The 25256-nt window shown below is 41.0% G+C and overlaps 1 protein-coding gene across 3 annotated transcripts in view; it reads right to left on the bottom strand.

Annotated features, from left to right (window-relative positions):
• Nucleotides 1–4281: 4281 nt before the first annotated feature.
• ADGRF1 (adhesion G protein-coupled receptor F1) overlaps nucleotides 4282–25256 on the bottom strand; it is a 44809-nt gene continuing 23834 nt past the window's right edge. For 2 of the 3 annotated variants that reach the window (XM_070361028.1, XM_070361030.1), the window contains exons 7-16: nucleotides 23635–23735; nucleotides 22746–22804; nucleotides 19589–19740; nucleotides 18039–18202; nucleotides 15737–15925; nucleotides 12654–14018; nucleotides 10531–10572; nucleotides 9497–9556; nucleotides 5310–5376; nucleotides 4282–4652 (exon numbers count right to left, since the gene is read on the bottom strand). In XM_070361028.1, coding sequence (XP_070217129.1) covers nucleotides 4564–4652; nucleotides 5310–5376; nucleotides 9497–9556; nucleotides 10531–10572; nucleotides 12654–14018; nucleotides 15737–15925; nucleotides 18039–18202; nucleotides 19589–19740; nucleotides 22746–22804; nucleotides 23635–23735 — 2288 coding nt within the window. In that variant the 3' untranslated portion in view covers nucleotides 4282–4563. The remainder of the gene's footprint in view (nucleotides 4653–5309; nucleotides 5377–9496; nucleotides 9557–10530; nucleotides 10573–12653; nucleotides 14019–15736; nucleotides 15926–18038; nucleotides 18203–19588; nucleotides 19741–22745; nucleotides 22805–23634; nucleotides 23736–25256) is intronic. The other variant, XM_070361029.1, reaches the window with a different exon arrangement.

The following is a 25256-nucleotide window of genomic DNA, read 5'->3' as shown; positions in this document are numbered from 1 at the left end:
TCCTGACTTTGGGAATGAGAAATATGTGGTCTGTCCAGGGCCCAGCCTCCTCCTTTAATTGTCCTACTATTTCACCTTGGAGTTTCAGTCCATAGGAAATGAATGTCGAATTGTTTTATGGAGTGGAGGGGGCATCTACCTCCTATCTCAATATCTCCATATAGTCTATTGCTAGGATGGAGGAAGAGGTGATTACTTGACTACTTGGGGTGAGGGAGGCATCTGAGAGTCTGTTTCCTAAGTTGACTTTGAACTACATGTATGGTTTAGGCCCAGACTCACTTCACTTCTTAAGGAAATTGATGCTGCCAAGTCTTGAGTCTCTTGAGAAATTTTTCAGGATAAATCAGGTTGCCCCTTGGCTTTCTCCAAGACCAAGTGAAGTTGCTCAGTCGTGTACGACTCTTTGCGACCCTATGGACTGTAGCCTACCATGCTCCTCCATCCATGGTATTTTCCAGGCAAGAGTACTGGAGTGGGTTGCCATTTCCTTCTCCAGAGGATCTTCCCAACCCAGGGATCAAACCTGGGTCTCCTGCATTGTAGGAAGATGCTTTACTGTCTGAACCACAAGGGAAGTCCTGCTGCTGCTGCTGCTAAGTTGCTTCAGTCGTGTCCGACTCTGTGCAACCCCATAGATGGCAGCCCACCAGGCTCCCCCGTCCCTGGGGTTCTCCAGGCAAGAACACTGGAGTGGGCTGCCATTTCCTTCTCCAATGTATGAAAGGGAAAAGTGAAAGTGAAGTCGCTCAGTTGTGTCCGACTCTTTGCGACCCCATGGTCTGCAGCCTACCAGGCTCCTCCGTCCATGGGATTTTCCAGGCAAGAGTACTGGAGTGGGGTGCCATTGCCTTCTCCAAGGGAAGTCCTACTGCTGGCTTAATATTTAGCTTTCTTAGGCCAGCTAAGTCAGTTTGCACTCATCCCACCTGCTTTCCAAAGTTCTATTGTTATTCCTTCCTCTCTTACTCTTTATTCTTGGGAGTTCATGTCTATGACCACAGATAATCCCTTTCTCCTGCTGTTCACACCTTTAAAAATTCCCTTCCCTTGAGTATAGACAGAACCTATAACTCACTTCTAGCTGATAGAGTATGACAACAGTTATAGGATGTCATTCCCCTGATAACTTATATTGTACAAGACTCTGTCTTAAAAGCATCTTGGAATAAGAGACTGTCCTTTCAGGCTCAATGATATAAGGTGGCCTTGTAGGAAAATCCCCATGGGAGTGATGTCTAGGTGACCTCTGGGGTCACAGGATAACATCTAGCCAATAGTTGGCAAACAGTCAATGTTCTCATTCACACAGTTGCTGGGAAATAAATTCTGCCAATAACCCGAATGAGTTAGAAATGAATTCTTCCCCAGTTGAGCATCCAGATGAAAATGAAGACCAGTTAGCTCCTTCACAACAATCTGTGAGACCCTGAGCAGAGGACCCAGTTAAACTGTGCCTGGTTTCCCAAGTCAGGGAGACTGAGATCATAAATGCAAGTTTATTTAAACCCCTAAGTTTGTGGCAGTTTTTTATACATAGAAACTATTCCAATGTCTTTCTCTTTTTTAAATTCAATTTTTTTTTTTTTCAGTTTCTTTATTTTTTGGCTGTACCACACGGCATGTGGGATCTTAGTTCCCTAACCAGGAACTGAACTTGTGCCCTCTGCATTGGAAGGTAGATTCTTAACCACTGGACCACCAGGGAAGTTCCTTAAGTTCTTTTATCATTGTTTCAGTTGCATCCTGGAAGGAAGCTGAAGTGAATGTGTGGTAATCAGTGAGTTAGACAACAATGGCATATGGTATGTGACCTGACACACTTTTCAGTTCAGTTCAGTTCAGTCACTCAGTCGTGTCCGACTCTTTGCGACCCCATGAATCACAGCACGCCAGGCATCCCTGTCCATCAGCAACTCCCAGAGTTCATTCAAACTCATGTCCATCGAGTCAGTGATGCCATCCAGCCATCTCATCCTCTGTCGTCCCCTTCTCCTCCTGCCCCCAATCCCTCCCAGCATCAGAGTCTTTTCCAATGAGTCAACTCTTCGCATGAGGTAGACAAAGTACTGGAGTTTCAGCTTTAGCATCATTCCTTCCAAAGAAATCCCAGGGCTGATCTCCTCTAGAATGGACTGGTTGGATCTCCTTGCAGTCCAAGGGACTCTCAAGAGTCTTCTCCAACACCACAGTTCAAAAGCATCAGTTCTTTGGTGCTCAGCTTTCTTCACAGTCCAACTCTCACATCCATACATGACCACTGGAAAAACCATAGCCTTGACTAGATGGACCTTTGTTGGCAAAGTAATGTCTCTGCTTTTCAATATGCTATCTAGGTTTTAAAAGACTCTAATTTTGGTTAAAACAGGCAAGTAAACATTTCTAGCTACTTTCTATGGACTGAATAGTGTTCCTGCAAAATCCCTATGTTGAAGGCCTAACCTCCAATGTGGTTATTTGGAGATAGGGTTAGCAGGGAAGTAATTAAGGTGGAACCAGCTGATAGGGGTGGGGCCCTAATCTGATAAGATCGGTGTCCTTTTAAGAAGAGGAGGAGACACCAGAGAGCTCTATTTGCATGTGCACGAAGAAGAGGCCATGTGAGGACACAGACAAGACAGAAGAGCAGTCTCACTAGAAGACAAGTCTGATGGCATGTTCAACTTGGACTTCCCAGCCCCAGGACCGTGAGAAAATACATTTCAGTTGTCTAAACCACAAGTCTGGGATGTTCTATTACAGCAGTCTGAGCTGACTAATATATTCCTACAGATAGCCGTAAATATGGACATAATTTGCTTTCGTAATTACAAGCTGCTGGGTCTTAGGACATCAGGGCTATGTGTAAAATAGTGGCTAGAAGAGACCTGAGCTCCCTTGCAGACCAAGCAGTCTAGGATTCTAATTACAATTAAATAAACAACGTCAATCTGGCTAGACTGACTTACATAACCCCTCTCTTACTGTAATTCAACTTCTATAACTTCTATCTTGGCACAGCCATTTGCCATCCATGTTGCCCTGCTCACATGATCTCACCTCTCTGTGCCTTAGTTTCAGCTGCTATAAAACAGGGATAATAATATCCCCCCCTCTCAAACTTGTTGTGAAGATTACATGAGATAATAAATGCAAAACAGATACATGTATATGTATGGCTGAGTCCCTTTGCTGTTCACCTGAAACTGTCATGACATTATTTTTTAATTGGCTCCATCCCAACACAAAATTTAAAAGTTATTTAAAATAAATAAATAAAAAATAAATACAGAGTAGAGCCTGACACATCGTGAGTGCATATACATATTGCGTCTTCTTTTTTAATTTCTTACCATCACCGTCAGCATCATTATCATCGCTACTGCTGCTGAAAGGAGCAGATACTTGCTTTAAGAAATACCGCTGCAGACTTTTTAGGAAACTCTGGAAGCAAGGATGAATCAAAGGGCTTAGTTCTTCTGGGCTCTGTGGTCAGGGCTGAAATTCAGGTGAGCCCAAAGTGATGGCAGTATGGAAGGGAAATGTCATTTCCTAGAGAGTCTTCACTTGCTGCCTTGTTATCTCATCCAAAAGTAGCACCAACTATACATGTAAGTAACTTCCAGTAAATGCCTGCTGTATTATGAAAGAACACCCGGGTGCTTTACGGTTTTCCCGAACACCAACAGTCAAACTCTCCCTCGCTTTGCCTCTGACATAGAGAGAATTCTGGGAGGAAGAAATGAAGAACTTAACCTCACAAGGCTTGATTAGGATTGCAGGTAATTTTCAAGGCTGTTAGGGGGCTGTAGAAATGGACTAGGAACCAAAGTCCTAGAAGTGCCCAATAGCCTTTTAGTGTCATTGCAATGCTTGGGAAGTCACTTGACCTGTCCAAGCCTAAATTTCCTCATCCCTTCATTCTGTCTGCCCAGACACCTCACGTCACTGGACGGGGACCAGATGAAAGTTCTTTGTAAATTGACAAATACTGCATTTTATATAAAATCACATTGTTATAGTTTCTAAGTCAGGGCTGCAAAGCTGTCTGAAATGGACACTTTCCATTTTGCTTCTGATTAACCTTCAGACTTCAGTGACTGAATCTAAAAAACAATTAACATGCATAAAATTTGACTAGAAATTGAGGAAGAAAATGCCTTTTCTCTAGGAAATTTCACCAGTGATTTTTTTATAAGAAAGTAAACATGGTCCATCAATGTATTTAAAGTGATTTCATGACATTTCCTTATTCCAAATCAGATAACTGGAAATGTCACATGCATAATGCTAATTTATGAAAAAGGAAACCACAGTTTGTGGCAGTGAGAAGCTAGTACAACTGACAAAATTTCTGACACAAAATTAATCTTCTACATTTATGAAGCAATTCCTTTAAATCAAACCTTACAGAAGGCAATCTCTCCATTTAATTGAAGATAAAAGATGGTGGTCATGAAGCTGCTGAAAGCTCTTTATTTTATTCCCAGATTTTTAAATCAGAAAATTCCATTGAATATCATTTCTTCACTGACATTGAGCTCTGAGTGTCGATTTACTAAAAAAAAAAAATTATCCTTGATTTTAGGATTCTCCGCTTTGTTCAGCTGATGAAAACTGAGTTAGCATGATGTCGTGTGAGGATTCGCTAGTATACGAAAATACGTAGCAGCCTAAAAGGGGAAAAAGAGGATAAGAATTATTGCTGTTATGTTGGAACAAGCTAAGATCAAAATTAGAGTAAGCCTATGCAATTCTTTACAATTTTGGACGGTCTCATGAAGTGAGGGTAGACAGCATTTTATTAATGCCATCGAAGCTTACATCTCTCATATTTCTCTCATTTGAGAAGAGAAACCCCACATTTTCAGATCCTGGGGGATGAGATATAGGTTTGAGACCACTGAATGTTACTGCTGGAAGGAACCTTAGTGGTCTCTTAGTTTTTCATTTTACTGATGAGGAATCAATGTCCAAAAAGGTAAAAAGATTTATTAAAAGCCCTCAGGCTGATTTTGGTGCAACTTTTGTCGTGTATAGCTCCACATTCCTTTATTTTAACCCTAAGACCTTTAATTACACAAATAACATATTATCCCCCACCACTGCCCACATAAGCCTTCAGACTGGTTGGTAGCAGTGATAATAGGACCCAAAGCTTTTGGATGAGCACATTGAGCATTTGGGGTGGGAAATGCTTTTTCAAGGTAAGACACTTGAACTTTATCTGAAATTCAAAGAATTTTGATCAGAATCTAAAGTGAATTACCCATGACAGATGCTTATTCTTTCTTCCTACCCTTTGGAAACTTTGGTCTGTTTTTACTCACCTTTCTGTTGGAATGGGTTGAAAGGCTTTTCGAATCTGAGTGTGACAGATGAATCTGATAACTTCTGCTGCACCAAAGGAAACCAAGTTACTTAGGCATTCAAAGTATTCTTTCACGTGCTTCCTTATTTATTCAGATTCCCTCAAAAGATTACAAATGCTCATCTTTTCTTCGACCAAATGTTCTTAGAAGATGAAAATCTCATTTTTATCACCTACTCAGAAGACAAAAATCTTATTTTTGTCACCTAATTTGAAAGTGAAACTGCTGCTGCTGCTGCTGCTAAGTCGCTTCAGCCATGTCTGACTCTGTGCGACCCCATAGACCGCAGCCCACCAGGCTCCTCCATCCACGAGATTTTCCAGGCAAGAGATACTGGAGTGGGTTGCCATTGCCTTCTCCAGAAAGTGAAACTGGAGGAATACAAATGGAGAAGATGCAAAGCCCTCACTGACCATGGCTGCCTTCTGAAAAGTGAACATTTTATATTAGAAACAGGGAGAAAAAAACACTGTTGGGAATCTTTACTTTTGGGTTTGCTTTATTCTACTTTTGAGTGTTTTTCTTTCTTTGATTATCCAATGAGGAAAATTCTGACTCCCTGCTTTGTAGGGTGGGGGTGTCCTGTCTTACTTTACTAAAGGATTGTCTTTAATGCAGTCACACAGGCTATAACTCCTTCTTTTTTTTTTTTTTTAATTTACTTTTGATTTGAGGATAATTGGAGGATATATTATAAAATACTGTGTTGGTTTTTGCCATACATCAACCTGAAATCATCCATGGGTATACATAACATACACATGTCTCCTCCCTCTTGAGCCTCCCTCCCACTCCATCCCACCCCTCTAGCTTGTCACAGAGCACTGCGTTTGGGCTCCCTGTATCATACAGCAAATTTCCTCTGGCTTTCTATTTTACATACGGCAATGTGTATGTTTCAAGGCTACTGTCTCAATTCACCCCACCCTCTCCTTCCCCCACTGTGTCTACAAGTCTGTTCTCTACATCTATGACTCCATCACTGCCCTGAAAATAGATTCATCAGTACCATCTTCCTAGATTCCATATATATGTGTTAATATTTGATATTTGTTTTTCTCTTTCTGACTTACTTCACTCTGTGTAATAGGCTCTAGGTTCATCCACCTCATTAGAACTGACTCAAACACATTCCTTTTCTGGCTGAAAAATATTCCACTGTGACATTGTGATGGTGACTGCAGCCATGAAATTAAAAGACGCTTACTCCTTGGAAGAAAAGTTATGTTTTTTATAACATAGACAGCATATTAAAAAACAGAGACATTACCTTGCCAACAAAGGTCCATCTATCTAGTCAAGGCTATGGTTTTTCCAGTGGTCATGTATGGATGTGAGAGCTGGACTATAAAGAAAGCTGAGTGCCGAAGAATTGATGCTTTTGAACTGTGGTGTTGAAGACTCTTGAGAGTCCCTTGGACTGCAAAGAGATCCAACCAGTCCATCCTAAAGGAAATCAGTCCTGAATATTCATTGGAAGGACTGATGTTGAAGCTGAAACTCCAATACTTAGGCCACCTGATGCAAAGAACTGACTCATTCAAAAAGACTCTGATGCTGGGAAAGATTGAGGGCAGGAGGAGAAGGGGACGACAGAGGATGAGATGGTTGGATGGCATCACCGACTCAGTGGACGTGAGTTTGAGTAAATTCCAGAAGTTGGTGATGGACATGGAGGCCTGGCGTACTGTAGTCCATGGGGTTGCAAAGAGTCGGACACAACTGAGCAACTGAACTGACTGAATAATCCATTGTACCTATGTACCACATGTTTTTTATCCACTCATCTGTTGATTGACATCTAGATTGCTTCCATGTCCTAGGTATTGTAAATAGTGCTGCGATGAACTTTGGGGTACATTTGTCTTTTTCAATTATGGTTTTCTCAGGTCACTAGTGGGATTGTTCAGTCATATGGTAGTTTAGAAAAGTGTAAGTGTTAGTCACTTAGTCGTATCTGACTCTTTGTGACCCCATGGAGTATAGCATGCCAGGTTCCTCTGTCCATGGCATTCTCCAGGCAAGAATACTGGAGTGGGTTGCCATTCCCTTCTCCAGTGGATCTTTCTGACCCAAGGATGGAACCTGGATGTCCCATATTGGCAGGCAAATTTTTTAGTTTGAGCCACCGTGGAAGCCATGGTAGTTTTATTCTTAGTTTTTAAAGGAATCTCCATACTGTTCTCCACAGTATTAATTTACATTCTGACCGATAGTGCAAGAGAATTCCCTTTTCTCTACACCTTCTCCAGCATTTATTGTTTGCAGATTTTTCAATGATGGCCATTCTGTCTGGTGTGAGATGGTACATCATTGTAGTTTTGATTTGTATTTCTCTAATAATGAACCTTCTTTTCTTAATAGCAGAGAATGATTCATTAATTTCACATTTTCTGGCTCAAGGCATGTTAGTTCTTCAAGACAATACAATTATCAAGACATACAATTAAAATCACAGAGCATTAGAACTTCTGCTTTGAGCAACTAGTCCAACACTGAATTTTTACAGTTTGAGAATATGAGACCAAAATGTACTAAGTGACTTTCCTATGATCACACAATCAGTTGGCTACAGAGTCAGAAATACAGAGCAGGTCTCTCAATTCCTGAGTCATGGATCCTAATTCACAGCACTCTCCAATGAAATGCAGACCTAGGAAAGTTACTTTAATGCCAGAAACTAATTGCCTCAGTTCAGTTCAGTTCAGTTCAGTCACTCAGTCGTGTCCGACTCTTTGCGACCCCATGAATCGCAGCACGCCAGGCCTCCCTGTCCATCACCAACTCCCGGAGTTCACTCAGACTCATGTCCATCGAGTCAGTGATGCCATCCAGCCATCTCATCCTCTGTCGTCCCCTTCTCCTCCTGCCCCCAATCCCTCTCAGCATCAGAGTCTTTTCCAATGAGTCAGCTCTTCACATGAGGTGGCCAAAGTACTGGAGTTTCAGCTTCAGCATCATTCCTTTCAAAGAACACCCAGGGCTGATCTCCTTCAGAATGGACTGGTTGGATCTCCTTGCAGTCCAAGGGACTCTCAAGAGTCTTCTCCAACACCACAGTTCAAAACATCAATTCTTCGGCGCTCAGCTTTCTTCACAGTCCAACTCTCACATCCATACGTGACCACTGGAAAAACCATAGCCTTGACTAGATGGACCTTTGTTGGCAAAGTAATGCCTCTGCTTTTGAATATGCTATCTAGGTTGGTCATAACTTTCCTTCCAGGGAGTAAGCGTCTTTTAATTTCATGGCTGCAATAACCATCTGCAGTGATTTTGGAGCACCAAAAATAAAGCCTGACACTGTTTCCCCGTCTATTTGCCATGAAGTGATGGGATTGCCTCACTGTTTCTTTATTTCAAAAGTTTATATTATCCCATATTAAAAAAAAAAACCCTCTAAATATCTATGTATTTTTTTCACACACTTAGGTCAGTTGATTTTTATCAGACACAGAAATTTCTACTTTAGAATCCTTTCTGAAAGACCCTCCATGTCTTACTGAAAGATAAAAGTATGAGGTAATGTCAAAAATACAAAATAGGGAGGCAAGTACTTTTGTTTCTAACTGTACGGTTCCTTACATGGATTGCACTTTTGTGGCAAAGAATGAAAACAGAAATCCTGTCTCCATACAAACTTGGCAGTTTGTGGACTAAAGAGCTAAAACTGCAAGGGACAAAGTTTGTTATACCAGCATAAGACAGAAAATTCAAAGAGAGAATTTTTTATATTAGAAGTTAATGAAGACTTTCCACTCTGCTTTCCTGGAGAAGGAAAACAGGTCTACAGGAGATTAGGCAGAAAGTTAGGCAGAGAAAAGGACCCTACTGATTCTAGATGTTGGAAAACAAGTCAGACTACAGCAAGTGATACGCTTCAAATGAATTTGCTCACAAGAACACTGCAGACCCCCATGCCTGAGCATCTTTGAAGCTTTCCACACATTTGAATTCATTCATTCACTCACTCACTGAAAAACTTTCTGGTGAATATTAACTGTTTGCTGGACGTCATGCCAGATACCAGGAATATAATGGCAACAGAAACTTAAGTGGGTTTACACAAAACTGGGCCTGTTGTGGGACTGTGTAAAAAGTACAGAACTTCACAAATTGCCTCCATGGTAGCAGGAGATAATTACCTTTGATGTCTGGTCCCAACAGCTTAAAGGAGACAACTTGTTGAGCAGCAGCTGTCGCAGCTATAGGGCAAAAAAGATATATTGAGGAGCTACCCATATGCAGTCATACATAGACATATCAAATACAAAACTAGTAAAATTGTTATTTAGTAATAGTATTTCCCAGCGGTATTTAATAGACTATAAGCATAGGGACCTGATGAAAGGATTTTTCTTTTATGTCTTTTCTTATAAAAAAATTTAGAATGAAACAAAAAATAACAGTACCAAAAGCTACAATAATTCAGATTCTAGACATTAGTAATTGGCAATAATTGCTGACTTGAAGTTTATCTTTGAAGTGAAGAGTCTCCTCACTGACTAAATGGTGAAAACCACGGAATTATTTATTTTTATTTAATTATTTCCTTCCAATCCAGAAGAAAGTAAATTACTTCTTTGTAAACAGGGATTTGGGGGCATGTACAACAACAATTATAATAATTATAAAATATCCTTATCTTCTTATTGAAACAAAGGCTACATTTATTAACTTACTATCTTTACTTCTCTTGGCAGAATTGCTAAAAGCTTGGAAAAATAATAAAAGTAGTATAAGTTTTTTTCTACTATCTTTTACTTGCATTAGTCATCCTTCATTAAGAATTCTATTTCATGTTAGAGGCTACAAAATATTTACTATATTAAATTCTAGAAACATAGAAATAAATAGGCTTTTCCAGCATATGGAAAGTTTTTTTGCAGGCTAATTATGCCAAGTCAAAATTTGAAAGTAAAATCAAGTTTCCCCCTTTTTTCTACAGTGGTCACATTATATGCTGTGGTTGATTCACTATAGCTCCATTATCAGCAAAGAGTGTTCAGTTTCTTTGTATGCTGACTGAACCTGCCTTTTGTAAAATTAGAGAACTTTTTTATGAAAAAAAAGTTTTTCATGGTCTAACCTCTTATATATATGAATAAGGACCTTAGAACTGAAGGGAAGGGATTAGATTCCTGGGTTAAAGGAGGAAGAGAGAAATGAATACACATACCTTACTATCCAAGAGAATTCCAAAACACAAGATGAAAAGACCCTTTAAATGAAGGAATAAAGCACATGCATTATCTCTTCCATTTCCAGAAAAGAAAGTTTTCATATTATTACTATTCTATTCTATTCTCCAACATTGAAATTATTTCCTTGTCTGTCCCCCTATTGGCTGTGGGTTCCCTGAAAACAAGGATACGATGAAACCTCCACAGTGCCTGAATTAACACAAAGTACTCAAACATTTTTGTTGTTGTTGCTAATTAAATTATTGAGTAAATAAAGTTTGAAACACACATGGAGCTTCATGTTCCCCTTTGTGTCATCCTAAACCCCAAATAAAGAACTTCCATTTGCTTTTGTGTCTTAGGCTTTCTTTAGACACTAAAGAAATGCCAACTCAGCGTCTTATGATGTCAGCCGGCTCTGAAGTCCAAGGCCAAGTGGAGGAAATTGACTATATCAGCACGCTTTCCATGAAGCCCAGCCCCTGGGGAATCCTCGGCAGCATCTTTCTTGGACCCTGAACTCCTCCTCCTGGTTGGAGCACCCTCAGCTGCTGCCTGTTCAGACAGCACGTCACCAAGGGCCCTGGACGAAAGCTCCCTAACCCTGTCACCATGAGGTGTGTGCTCTCCATGACAGTCCTTGTGCCACCACTAAACATATCCTGGTTTGCTGAAGTAGGTGGAGAACCAACTGCTTTCTGGAGGCCTTTACTGACCACTTACTCTGTGCCAGGCACAGTGCTAAATGCTGAATGATCTCACTGAACCCTCGTATTTACTCTAAGATACAGGTAATAATTGGGTTTCCCAGGTGGCAGAGTGGTAAACAATCCACCTGCCCATTCAGGAGACATAGGAGACCTGGGTTCCATCCCTGGGTGGGGAAGACCCCCTGGAGTAGGAAATGGCAACCTACTCCAGTATTCTCACCTGGAGAATCCCATGGACAGAGGAGACTGGCAGGCTATAGTCCACAGGGTCTCAAGAGCTGGACACAACTGAGCACCAGCACCAGAGCACACAGATGATAGTATTATCCCTGTTTACCAGGGGCTTTCCTGGTAGCTCAGACGGTAAAGTGTCTGCCTACAATGCTGGAGACCTGGGTTCGATCTCTGGGTCGGGAAGATCCCCTGGAGAAGGAAATGAAAACCCACTCCAGTATTCATGCCTGGAAAATCCCATGGACCAAGGAGCCTGGTGGGCTAGAGTCCATGGGGTTGCAAAGAGTCAGACATGACTGAGCGACTTCACTTCACTTCACTTACCAGATAAAAGAATTGAGGATAGAAAAATTAAATAACTTGTTAGCAGTCACACAGTTGGATAACATGACATATGTGAGCCTACAGCTATTTAACTCCAGAGTACAAACATTTAACCGCCACTACCCTGAGACATTGTTCAGCGTTAAGAGACCCAGCCAATGTTCCTTGAACCAGGATTGAGGGCTCTCTTCCAGATTCTCCAAATCTAAGGAATACTTTGCCCGCCTACTTGCTGAACACTCCTTGATCATGGCGTGTAAAACCCGTGCTTGACAGCAGAGGTCCACAAACCTTTTCTCTAAAGAGTCAGAGAGTAAATATTTCTGGTTTTGCAGGTCATCCAGATTCTTACTACTGCTCAGTTCTGTCCATGTAAGGGAAACAGCCACAGACCCTATGCAAATGAACTGGTGTGGCTGTGGTCCAATAAAACTTTATTTACAAAAACAGTGCTGCCTGCAGTTGGCCAGGCACTGCTCTGTGGCACACTAGGGACTTCCTTTACACCATTCAGACTCCAAAAGTATTCTAGATTTATTTCCCTTTCCCTGTATGCCTTCACAGAGATCAGCACAAGACAAAGAGGACTGGGTCAACAGCAAGGGGGATGAGTGTTAGCTACACAAATTCAAACATTTAAAACACTGGAATGGATTACTGAAGAAGGCTAATATTTACTTTTGGGGAAAAAAATGGATCTTTTTCTTCTGTTCACTGTTGCAGGCGGTTTTGTTTGTAATAGTCCTGCTGGAGGCAGGGAGATGAGATCATCTCCAGAGTGGTCTTCCCATCCTCAATTCTCTACACTCCAGTTACCTGACTATACAATAGGCTATTCTCATTGTTCTTACCTGGAATGCATTGAGAAATGCAAAAATAACGTGCCAAGACAGATTCTGGCCGTCCGCCATTGTTGCTATGCCGAAACCCCAGGTGAGCCCCAGAAGAGGGGTCAGGACGAGGAGGCTCTTCCCTATGCGCTTGACAGTGGCCTTGTTATCCTGGGCCAGCCTTTCTCCAACAGCTGGCCTCCAGAGCTTCGTGAGAACTAATAGCACCACCGCCAAATTTACAGCCACAATAGTCAGGGCAGGAACCGCAAAGGCCAAGAGAGGCTTGCTCCCATCAGACCAGTTAAGCCAACATGCATCCTTCCTTTTGTAGCCATCGCTGGGCTGGGTGACCAGCAAGGTGATGATGGATATAATGAGAGGGCACCCGTAGCCCAAGCAGAACCCGACAGCCACCATCAAAGATGTGGCCATGTGATGGAACACAAAGATCACCCTATATGCCAGCAGGAACCCGAGCAGAAGCATCCAGAAGAACAAGGAGAGGTAGAAAAGGTGTGAAAAGAACACGGCAGCTGTGCAGACGCCAGAGTTTGTGTCCACCGTGGCAGCAACAATAAACCAGACATCTGCAATCAGGAGGCACAGAGCTATGTTCACTATGCAGATGTGACGGCTGTGTGAGGTTTGGTTTTTGTTGACCTGCTTCCAAAACAGACCTTGGATGGTCAGGCATAAGATGAGACTTCCGATGGAGACCCCCAGTCCCACAAAGGTGATCCATTTCACAATGGGGGCGATGGCAGGGGGGACAATAGAGGACATCAGCACGGAGAAGGAGGTCAGGTGAGTACAAAGGCATGTCACCAAGTTTGCAGTTTCATTCTCTAGGTGGCAGCCGGTATCTGTCCACTGCAAATGACTGAAATCCCAAAACACACATTGAGGTTGACTCAGATTCAATTTCATCTTAGAAAAAGTCAGGGAAATTTCATCGATGGAAGAGTTTGGGATAATAATGGATATCAAGGGCCCATTAACCTGAGCATTGTTATTTTCAGCAATGGGTAGAATGTTCCCCAGGGTCAAGGAGGTCATGCTGATGATAGTATGTAGAAGGTGCTTCTCGAATTGTCCTGGCCCAATAGACACATGGCCTGTGATGGGACTGGGGGTATTTTGGGGGGGAAATTCAGTTTCATAATTGTAACCTTGATTGCTGAGATTTGCAGATACTGGAATCCCTTTCCAGTTAATGAAGTCTCGAGAAAAATGCAGAGGCAGAGCTGTCGAAGGTACCAGAGTGCTGATGTTTTCCAGTGATTCTAGTAACTGGGAACTGGCATTCTTTTCTTTCTTCAGTAACACTGTCCAGTTGGTTAGCGAAGCTGAATTAAGGATGTGATCAGCTATATTGATGACATTCTAAAATACAAGGATGAAAGTCAATTTGGATTTTGAGTAAACTGGTCAGAGGACTGTGGATGGATAGTCCTTAATCTTAAGCTCAAGAAAATTGCCCAGAGAATTAGCTCAATCAAGGATCACACATTAAAACTTAGCAGTGAAATATAGCATGGTGCTCCACACAGGGAAAGCTTTGGGCTAAGGAAAAAAGATCCACAGAATCACGTCAGTTCCAGGGTGAACACGTCCCAGGAATTCATAAGCCAAACAGGGTTTAGGCATGAAGGAGGAGAATGCTGCAATGGGGGCTGAAAAATGTGCATTTCTTGCTTCTGAGATAGCAAACAGGACTGCACGACTCCTCAGGCTGAGGGTCCAAGAGTGAGACGTTCTTTGTAACTCCTTTCCCATATTATGTTTATTTTACTAACATCAGAAGTTCTAAATTCATGTCACGAATGTTCAAGCTTTAATTCATGTATATTTATGACATTAACAGAGGAAACTAAAAAACAAAAATTCTTAAACCCTGGACATGCAACAAGGAAGCCTTGAATTGAGTTGTGGGTTTTAAGGGTCATTCTTAGTTTAAGACATTCCTTTTCCAAACATCCCTGAAAGGCAATGTTTTCTCCCCCAGGACCCTTACTCACTCTTAACAGCTCTGGTCCCCAGGCATCTACTGTGGGCATCTGTCACTCTAGCTGAGTCTCACCCTGAGCCCTCTGTGACTCCTGGCTCAAATCCCATAGTGGGTTTCTTTTACTGCTTTCAGCAATCTCTGCTTTCTTTTGGTTTGTGTTTGCAGCTCTATTTTCCCCTTCATTTCATTTTTAGCTTTTTTTGTGTGTCATTTTGTTTTATTTGGTCTCATTAACAGTACATAGTCAGACTTTTTGAAAAAAACAAATCTGAGCATCTTTGTTTCAGGGAGTTTAACTTATTCACATTTAATGTCACTTCTGACATATAATGTTCACCTTATATAGTTAAGGACCATTGTGTGATTATGTAACAGTATACATAATATAAAACCCAATTTTGTAAAATATTATATGCTTTAACATATAAAATGCACACATCCAAAATTTTTGGAAATTTTTTTAACAACTTATTTAACTTATTTAACAAATAGTTCTTGAGTACCTGCTATGCGTCCCTTGTCAATCTTCTAGGCACTGAGATAACACCTACAATGTAAGCAGTTGGCCATTCTAGAGTGACAAGATTACATATCACTTATTTTTCTTTTTGTTTATTTGCATATCTTATAGTGAGCATGTCTTATTTGAGGACTTTTTAAAGTTAATTTTAAAATATCCAAACTAAATCATGAATTCCCCACTCAAGAAATGGAGTTCTTAAAATATACTAAATATAATATACTAGAGTCAGAGTTTATAGCCACAGGAAGGAAAAACTACAGACTCAATATTAAGTATCAAAAAGTTGGCACCTGTATCATTCAGTGTCATGTAGGGCAGAGACTTACACCTTTCCCTTAGCCAGGTGCCACCCAGGCGGCCTGCCTGGAGGCAGCTCCCTCTTACTTTGTACACACACAATTGAATCCTGGGGATTCTTATACATTGCAGAGGAAGCAGCAAAACTCACACAAAGACTGTTACATGACTCTTTGGTCCTTTTCAACAACATCTTATCAACTGGGGCTTCTGCCATTCCTCCTACCCGATCGAGCATTTAAAGTGAGCCGTTCCAGCTCACGCAGACTTTACCTCCATTGTTGAATTGGACACCGTGAAGCTTTTTCTCAGAGATGAGATATTGCCCAGAATTGACACCACGGAAGCCAGGTTCCCAGCTGTGGTTGATGGGCTTTGCTGGATGACCATCAAAAGCTTCTGCACCAGAGACGACACAGCTGCCTCTGCGTCAGTACTGTTGCGGGCCAGCTCTCGTGAATTCTAGCAACAGAAACAGTTACCTTCTAGGAAACAATGTAGTGCTTGTGCTTCATCAGACTTGTATCAGTTTCATGGCCACATATAACTAACATTTGTATGGTGCATGATAACCTAGGATAATCATATAACAATGACACTAACACTACGGTGGCTGTCATTCAGTGCTATTTTCCATACACTGTTCTAAATGCTTTACTGGGGATTCACTGATTTGATTTAATCCTTCAGTTCAGTTCAGTTCAGTTCAGTTGCTCAGTCATGTCCGACTCTTTGCGACCCCATGAATTGCAGCATGCCAGGCCTCCCTGTCCATCATCAACTCCCGGAGTTTACCCAAACTCATGTCCATCGAGTCAGCGATGCCATCCAGCCATCTCATCCTCTGTCGTCCCCTTCTCCTCCTGTCCCCAATCCCTCCCAGCATTAGTTTTTTCCAATGAGTTAACTCTTCGCATGAGGTGGCCCAAGTATTGGAGTTTCAGCTTTCCTTACACTACCCTGTAAAGGAGGTACCATGATTATTTTCATTTTGATTAAGGAAATTAAAATTTGAAGAGTTTCATTAAAAAGTATTTTTATATAAATTATTACCCTAATTATACAGAACCTGAAGTGAGAGTCAGTGACTTTCCAAACAGTACCCCGCTAGGAAGTGGAAAAGGCATGGTCTGCTTGGCACTAAATGTTATATCCGTTTACTATGCTGCGAAATCCCTGTAGAGCAGGGGTCCCCAACCTCCAGAATCTAATCCCTGGTGATCTGAGGTGGAGCTGATGTAATAATAATAGAAATAAAGTGCACAATAAAGTAATGTGCTTAAATCACCCAGAAACCATTCCTCTACCTCCCAGTTCATGAGAAAACTGCCTTCCAAATTGGTCCCTAGTGCCAAAAAGGTTAGGGACCACTGCTATAGAGGATTTAAAGGGATGTACGTGGAGATTTGACTACACTTGGTCACTGGATTTGGGGTTTTACTTTTTCCTTGAGGCTCCTACCTGCTTCCACAACACTGAGCTAATTTGGAAGGCACCTAGAAGGGATATTCTCCTTACTCAAAGCCTGTCAACCCAGGAACCCAGATCCCTGTTTTCATTTTTACTCTTCTCAGTTGACAGAGCTGTACTCTGCCTCAGCACCTGGGATCTGCTTGTCCTTATACCCTGGGGTGGCCTAGTCCCAGCTATGGTTTATGTCCAGAGCTGAAGCAAAGACAGCAAGAATAAGGATAAGCCCCAGAAGTCACCTGCTCCGACCTCCCTCCCAAGTTTACAGATAAGAACCTGAGGTCCAGAAACGGAGGGTAAAGCTTCCACAGTCCCTTGGTGAATACCATGGGGGGTTCTCTGCTTCCGAAGTGGGGTCTCTAGCTGGAACTGAAGCCCTGTTCACTATGAAGGTCTATTTGCAGGACCATATCTGTGAACTGGTCTTGGAGTCCCTTTTAACTGAGTTTTAACTCCTCACCATTTGCTTGCATTTTTCTATTTATCAAGTCTTAAGTACTTGAATCTTCCTAAGAGAGCATCATATGAAGGTCATAGCCCTAATCCAGTGACCACATTTCTAGTTCAACACTGTTGCTACCTGAGGGACCATTAGCCCCCTATTCTCTCCTTTTCCAGTCTATAGAAGGAAATTGGTAAGGTGCATGGCCCTGGAGAGCCATTGCAGTTCTCTCATTCTATATGGTTCACCTCTTGCTGACCCACTCCCTACCCCCATTTCTAACACATGTACATCTTCACTTGCACTAAGGTTATGGCTTCTGACTTAACACCTTCACTTAGATCTTTAATTCCCAGGCTTTCTGGATTTAGTTGCTGTTCTGCCATCTATAGTAGCCCTCCACCACATTGATTCACACCTCTGCAGCACCCTCCCCTGAAAACCATCCAGTCTGACATTTCTGACATTCTCAGCTGCCACTTAGGCTCACTACTCATGCTTACACTTCCTGGGTTTCCCAGGCTCTGACGTCACCAACATCTGACCAATGAGACAAACTGATACATATTACCTACCCCCAAGAGGGTTCACTGGAGACACCCGCTGTGAAACTCAAAAGCAGGGCAAGTCTGCAAAGTGGAAATGCCTTTTTTTTTGTTTTACCTTCTTCAGTTCTTCCAGCTCAGAGAGCACACACATCTCTTCAAGGATATGCCACCCAGAGGGTTGGCACCTGACTGTGATGTTTCCTATGTAGCCGAGGCTACAGGGAAGAGTGTACTCGTCATTCTCAGACCCAAATCCAAAGGCAATGCTGTTACACTGGGCTGGAAAACAATAGAAACAGAGAAATAGAGAAAAGAATAGAAACACAGTAGAAGAATGTCTTGACACTCTCTACAAACTATGTATTAATAGCAGTGCTTTAGAAGTCATATTTTCAGAGCCAAACCTAGGCAAAATTCAGGAGTAGAAGAAGTTTATTTTTGATGCCCATCTTTACCCCCATCAGTCCCTTTTCTTCTTTCCTGATGTTCTGCCCTCCCCAAGGCTGGCCCCCTTTCCCTCCAGGTATGTAGTCTAGGCCAACAATCTGACTTTTAGTGAGCTATCAAATAGTAAGTATTCACTGAAAACAAGCCAAGGTGTGATCGCTCCTAGAAAATATTTACCCTCTTTAAGGGCATGCTAGAATACCAGATAAGCTTCAAGATACTATGGGACAAAGTAGGCATGATAAGGTTAAAAGATAGGCAGTTGCCATTTGGGGGTGACATGTCCTACTCTGTTCCCGTCACATCATGACCAACCACTTAGCTCCCCTTGCACCAGGCCCTTCATAATAGGTTCTTACCATGATCGTGACTGGGAGAAGAAAGAACCACAAGGGCTGTGATTTTTGTTTCTTTTCCCCACTGCTCTGTCGTAAGTGTCTAAGCTCTTTGTACACTTAGTAAATATTTGTTGGATAGATGTTGAAAGTGGCAAAAATCTTGGTAAGAGAGATTGAAACTGAATGTAAAGAATTTTTCAAACATTTGAAGAAATGAAGTGGGGTGTGTGTGCCTGTGTATTTCTGTGTGTGTTTGTGTATGTGAAAGACCTGAAAAAAAAAAAAAAAACATTCTTTCCTGGGTCCCTTGGATTATAATTTAGGAATGTCATCAGCCCCAGGGCTCTTTCAACATGGACACCAGTAAACTATTGCTGAGTCATTTCCAACAGAGCCTGCAGTGAATCAGTCTTGCATGACATTTACATTAAGAATAAGAGGTCAGATCACCCATGAGCAAGAGTCTGAAATAGTCTGAAATAGTCAGCTGAAATTGAGTTTCATCCTGGCGGGAGTTGGGCGGGGGAGGGAACAGCTGCTTGATAAAGTCAGTCTTAGAACAATTCTGTTTTGGGAACATCTCCAATACATAATCTACTAATTAGGCTCCCACAACCTACTTCCCTGGAGCTTCCCAGGTGGCTCAGTGATAAAGAATCCACCTGCTGATACAGGAGATGAAGGAGATACAGGTTCAATCCTTGCTCTGGGAAGATCTCCTGGAGGAGGAAATGGCAGCCCATTCCATTATTCTTGCCTGGAAAATCCCATGGACAGAGGGACCTGGCGGGCTACAGTCCACTGGGGCACAAAGAGTCCCACATGACTGAGGATCTGAGCCCATATACAGGTAACCTAATTCTACAGAATCCAGCTTTACCTTCTCCGAACACTCTGAAAGAATTTTCTTCAAGTGCATACAGCTGGCGCAGATATTTCTTAGCTTTCTCAACCATCTGCTCAATGCCCGACAGGAGCTCAGATGTGCCACTGGAACCAACAACTTCATACCCAACAACGATGCTTCCATCTCTACAGTGATGATGTGGAAAGAAAAATGAGATATATTTGTTCAGTCACTCAGAGCTTACTCTGTGGGGGTGACCTTAGGTCTGTAGGAATAGATCAAACAGATTTGATTTTTGCCTACATAGAGCTTACATGCTGATAGAGAAGGCAAGGAAAATAGAAACAAATAACCACTATATATAAATATATATAATTCTAAATTTTGTTAAGTGTTATGATAGACAAGCTCAGGGATAGAGTTACAGATATAGAAAACAAACATGGTTACCAGGGTTTAACATGAGGGCAGGGATAAATTGGAAGCGTGGAATTGACATGTACACACCACTATATATAAAATCTTTCCCAGATTTTAGGAAAAGATTGAAGGCTGGAGGAGAAGGGGCAACAGAGGATGAGACGGTTGGATGGCATCACCGACTTGATGGACATGAGTTTGAGCAAGTTTGGGGAGTTGGTGATGGACAGGGAAGCCTGGCGTGCTGCGGTCCATGGGGTTGCAAAAAGTCAGACGGGACTATGTGACTGAACTGAACTGATATATAAAATAAGTAACTAATAAGCACCTACTGTATAGCACAGGGAAGTCTACTCTATACACTGTAATCACCTATACGGGAAAATAATCTAAAAAAGGGTGGATAAATGTATATGTAGAACTAATTCACTTGGTTGTATACTTGAAACTAAGACAACATTGTAAATCAACTATATCCTATAAAAATTTCAAAATAAAGTTTCTTCATATAGATCTTTTTAAAAGCATATTGGAACTTCCCTGGTGGTCCAGGGATTAAGAGCCCACCCTGCAATGCAGGGGATGCAGTTTCCATCCCTGGTCAGAGAACTAACATCCCACATGCTGTGGAGCAATGGAGCCCACGTGCCACAGCTTGAGAATCCGTGTGCTGCAGTGAAAGATCCCATGTGCTATAACTAAGACATGACACAGCCAGAAAAAGTCCCTAGAATAAGCACGGAGAGCTGTAAGATCTGGGTTCTAGATCTTAGGACCCTGGGTCCTAGGAGAACAGCATCTCTGGAACTGAGATGGGGAAGATGGCAGGAAAAGAATGTGAAAGGTTATGATGGGGGGAGATGGAGGACCCCCATTTTGGACATGTTACATTTGACATGTCTACTAGAAAATCAACTGGAGATGTTAATAGGCATTGGATATTTGAGTTTGGAATTTAAGGGAGAGGCTGAAGTCACGTAACATGTTTAGAACCCACCTGCATACAGACGGTATTTGACGTTATGAAAGCCAGTGAGATAATATATATTAATTTAATCCTGCAATTCAATGAGGGTTAGGCTTTAGGGTTATTCTCATTTTATAGATAAGGGAACAAAGTCTTAAAGAGAAGTTGGGTCAGGTCATTAATTATTAATTGATGGGGACTTCCCTGATGGTCCGATGGCTAAGACTCCAGCCTCCCAGTGTAGAGGGCCTGGCGTTTGGTCCCTGGTTGGGGAACTAGATCCCATATGCTGCAACAAAGAGTTTCCATGCCACAGCTAAAAAGATCCTGTGGGCCACACTAGACCTGGTGTAGCCAAATAAAGTAATATTTCTTAAAAGTTATTAGTTGATGGATAAGAACCTTTGGCTCTCTGAAGCTCAAATTTTTTTTCTTTTCTTTTTTTTAGATTTAAACAAAGATTATTCCAAAGGTCAAATTCTTAATCACTTCATTGAACTAACATTGAGCTACACTGAACTCACAATAAATAAACCCAAATACCTTTTTAGGTTGTAATGGTCACAATGTCGTTTCATTGATATGGCTCTTCTGTAGTGTTTGAAAAGTATTTTTCTGCCTATTATTTCATTTTATGTAATTGAGCTTAGTCAGATTCCATAGCTATTAATAGTTCTGTCTGACAGATAAATAGAGAAAGTGAGAGATTAAGATTTACTTTAGGTCATATATGTAAAGAGCAAGACCAAAATAGTTGCATTTTATAGACAAGTCCACTTTTACTGTGATTTTGTCTATGAATTATTGAGGACAATTTGTAAGATAAATAGATAATTTGATGGAACATAAATTAGAAATATAAATAGAAAACCAGGACCAAGGAAAAGAAAAATGTGAATATTGAATACAAAACTGTTGACTGATTTTCAATTTTGTCTATGAATTTAATAACGACATAGTCAGAAGCAGAAGTTACATGAATTATATAGACCTTGATATAAGAAAAAGGAAGCAGAGTTTTTCCTAGAACTAAATTTTAAAGAATATTATACATGTGATCCTTTTTGTAAGTACATGAGAAGACTTAAAGGATAATGTTCAAAACAGTATATTTGTAACAAATGTTATTGAAAATTTCCTATAACTACTCTTTAACTGTGAAAAAAAAATATAAGAAGCTAAATTCTCTGACCTCTAAGTCATTACTTCCTCTAACAGACTATAAATAGCTGGTAATCAATACACACATGGATAACTAACCAAATAGCTTTTGAATTAAAGTATCAACAAAAGGATAATTTACTAAATACCTCTCTATTTGCTGTAGACAATGACTACTGGGCTTTGAAGCATGGTACATAAATGATATCTACACAAAAAATTTAATATTTTACCCAAGGAGCCCCTTCTGGCTCGCAGTTATACAACATTACACCCTCTCTGCTCAGGAGCAAACCCATTCCTTCACAATCCACGAGCCTCATCTCCACTCCTTGCCCCTTCCTATTCATGCCTTCCTGCTTCTTTCCAAGCTCTACTCTGCCATCTGGGTTTCTGATTCTAGTTTCTGATCCATAGTTTTGAGAATGACATTTAATATTTATGCTTGCAAAAACATTTAAGTGAGAATATAGGCCTTCTTCTTCAGACTTTTGCAAGCATCACAGACTTTTATCCAGCTTTAGTAAGAATCCTACGTCAAAGACCAGTTCTGACCTATTTTCTGTCGTGGTCACTTGGAAACAGCATGAGACATCCTTCTTGGCTCTGGGGAGGCCCTTCTAAGACCACTGTGGTACTTACCGAAACTGGATGACTCGAACGGATTCAAAACCTTGGATTCCTTTGTATGCTTCCTTTAGCTTTACAAAGAGAGCAAAGGGCATTGTGTTGATCTTTGTCCCCACACAAGAAAGACATTTGAGCAAAAAAATGGATGCAGACAATAAATAAACCAACTGAAGCCCTGAGCAAAGGAAAGAGACTTGGCAGGAGGTAATTGTGTGTTACAGAAATACTATTAAAATGACAGCAGAGAATGGACACCCACACGCCTGTGCACACACATACAGTTTAATCTTGAGGTGGCTAATAAAGAACGTAGAAGCAATTGCTTAGATTAGAGGATGAATTTGGTGCCAGGTAGTATAATAAATTCACCCCAAACCTATCTTTTCCTTCCCCTAAATAAGCCATTTATTTCTAAACTGAATCTACTTGTGAAGTATTTGTGCATGTCTTCAGTTACGACCACACGTGAACCACCAGCCTAGACAGAGGTAGTTTTATGTGACTTCAGTATGAAGTCCAGAATTCTGGAGAGTACTCGCTTTAGCCTCTAACAAGAGAGGCTTCTTTAAGGAAAAAAAAATCCCAAATGTTAACAATTGCACTCAGATCATGAAAACTTTCTTTAGACAAATAAAAATCAGAAAATAATAAGGCTTGATTTAATAATACCCTAATGAATGAGCAAAACCAAGCACTAAAGGAATGAGAAGAGGTCAGCTGCTTAACACTCCTTGAAAGAATATGTTTAAAATATATTCCTTGTGGGCAGAGTGATTAACTGCTGGGTAAGAACTAATTGAAAAATGAATAAAGAATATGTGTTAAATAAACATGTTGAATTAGAAAACATCTGAAGTTATGTTTAACCAACAAGTTCTTATGTAATGAGGAAAATACTTACCTGCATTTCAATTCCAGTGGTATATTGGGCGTACACGGCAGAAGATGAGTCCAAAAGGTCTTCTGTAAATTTCTCATTAATTTTGAAAGTACCCCAAACCTCTATGGAAAATAAGAAATTTACAGAGATAAAAATTACTCACTGGATATAGCATAAAATTACAAAGGTCTAATTCAGCCTATCTATTTGACAGTGGTACTTCAATTTTTTTTATTTTTATTTTTTTGGTCAATTTCTTTTTATGATGAATGTTCCCCTAAAGTAAGTAACACAGGAAGAAAAATAATTCTCTTTTGTGGTTTTGGAACATAATGGGAAATTGCAGTAATCAAGACTACCTTTTGTTGTTGTTCAGTGGCTAAGTCATGGTTGACTCTCTGATATTCCAAGGACTGCAGCACTTCAGACTTCCTTGGCCTTCACTATCTCCTAGAACTTGCTCAGATTCGTGTTCAGTGAGTCAGTTGTGCTATCTATCCATCTCATCCTCTGCTGCTCCTTCTCCTTTTGCCTTCAATCTTTCTCAGCTTCAGGGACTTTTCCAATGAGACAGCTCTTTGCATCAGGTGGCCAAAGTATTACAGCTTCAGCTTCAGCATCAGTCCAATGAAAGTTCAAGGTTGATTCCTTAGGATTGATTAGTTTGAACTTCTTGCAGTCCAAAGGACTCTCAAGAGTTTCCTCCAGCAACACAATTTGAAAGCTTCAATTCTTTGGTGCTCAGCCTTCTTTAAGGTCCAAATCACACATCGGTACATGACAACTAGAAAAAACTTAGCTTTGACTCTATGGGCCTTTGTCAGCAAAGAGATGTCTTTAAGTTTTTAACACACTGTCTAAGTTTGTCATAGCTTTCCTTCCAAGGAGCAAGCATCTTTTAATATCATGGCTGCAGTCACCATCCACAGTGATTTTGGAGCCCAAGAAAATAAAGTCTCTCATTGTTTCCACTTTTTCCCTTTCTATTTGCCATAAAGTGATGGGACCAGATGCCATGAACTTAGTTTTTTGAATGCTGAGTTTCAAGCTAGCTTTTCCACTCTCCTCTTTCACCTTTATCAAGAGACTGTTTAGTTCCTCTTCACTTTCTGCCATAAGAGGGCATCATCTACATATCTGAGGTTGTTGATATTTCTCCTGGCAATCTTGATTCCAGCTGGTAACTCATCCAGCCCTGCATTTCATGTGATAAACTCTGAATAAAAGTTAAATAAGCATGGTGACAATATACAGACTTGACATGCTCCTTTCCCAATTTTGAACCAGCCCATTGTTCCATGTCCTGTTCTAGCTGTTGATTCTTGACCTGCATACAGGTTTCTCAGGAGACAGGTAAGGTGGTCTAGTGTTCTCATCCCTTTAAGAATTTTCCACAGTGTACTGTGATCCACACAGTCAAAGGGGTTAGTGTAGTCAATGAAGTAGATGCTTTTCTGAATTCCCTTGCTTTTTCTATGATCTAACAGATGTTGGCAATTTGATCTCTGGTTCCTTTGCCTTTTTAAAATCCAGCTTGTACTTCCAGCTGGAAGTTCTCCATTCACATACTTCTGAAACTTAGATTGAAGGATTTTGAGCATTACTTTGCTTGCAAGTGAACTGAGCGCAATTGTATAGTAGAG

The sequence above is a fragment of the Bos mutus genome, chromosome 23 (genome assembly GCF_027580195.1).
Source record: "Bos mutus isolate GX-2022 chromosome 23, NWIPB_WYAK_1.1, whole genome shotgun sequence".
NCBI classification, from domain to species: domain Eukaryota; kingdom Metazoa; phylum Chordata; class Mammalia; order Artiodactyla; family Bovidae; genus Bos; species Bos mutus.
Note: the sequence above shows the minus strand (reverse complement) of the source record. Positions and strands in the feature narration are given on the sequence as shown.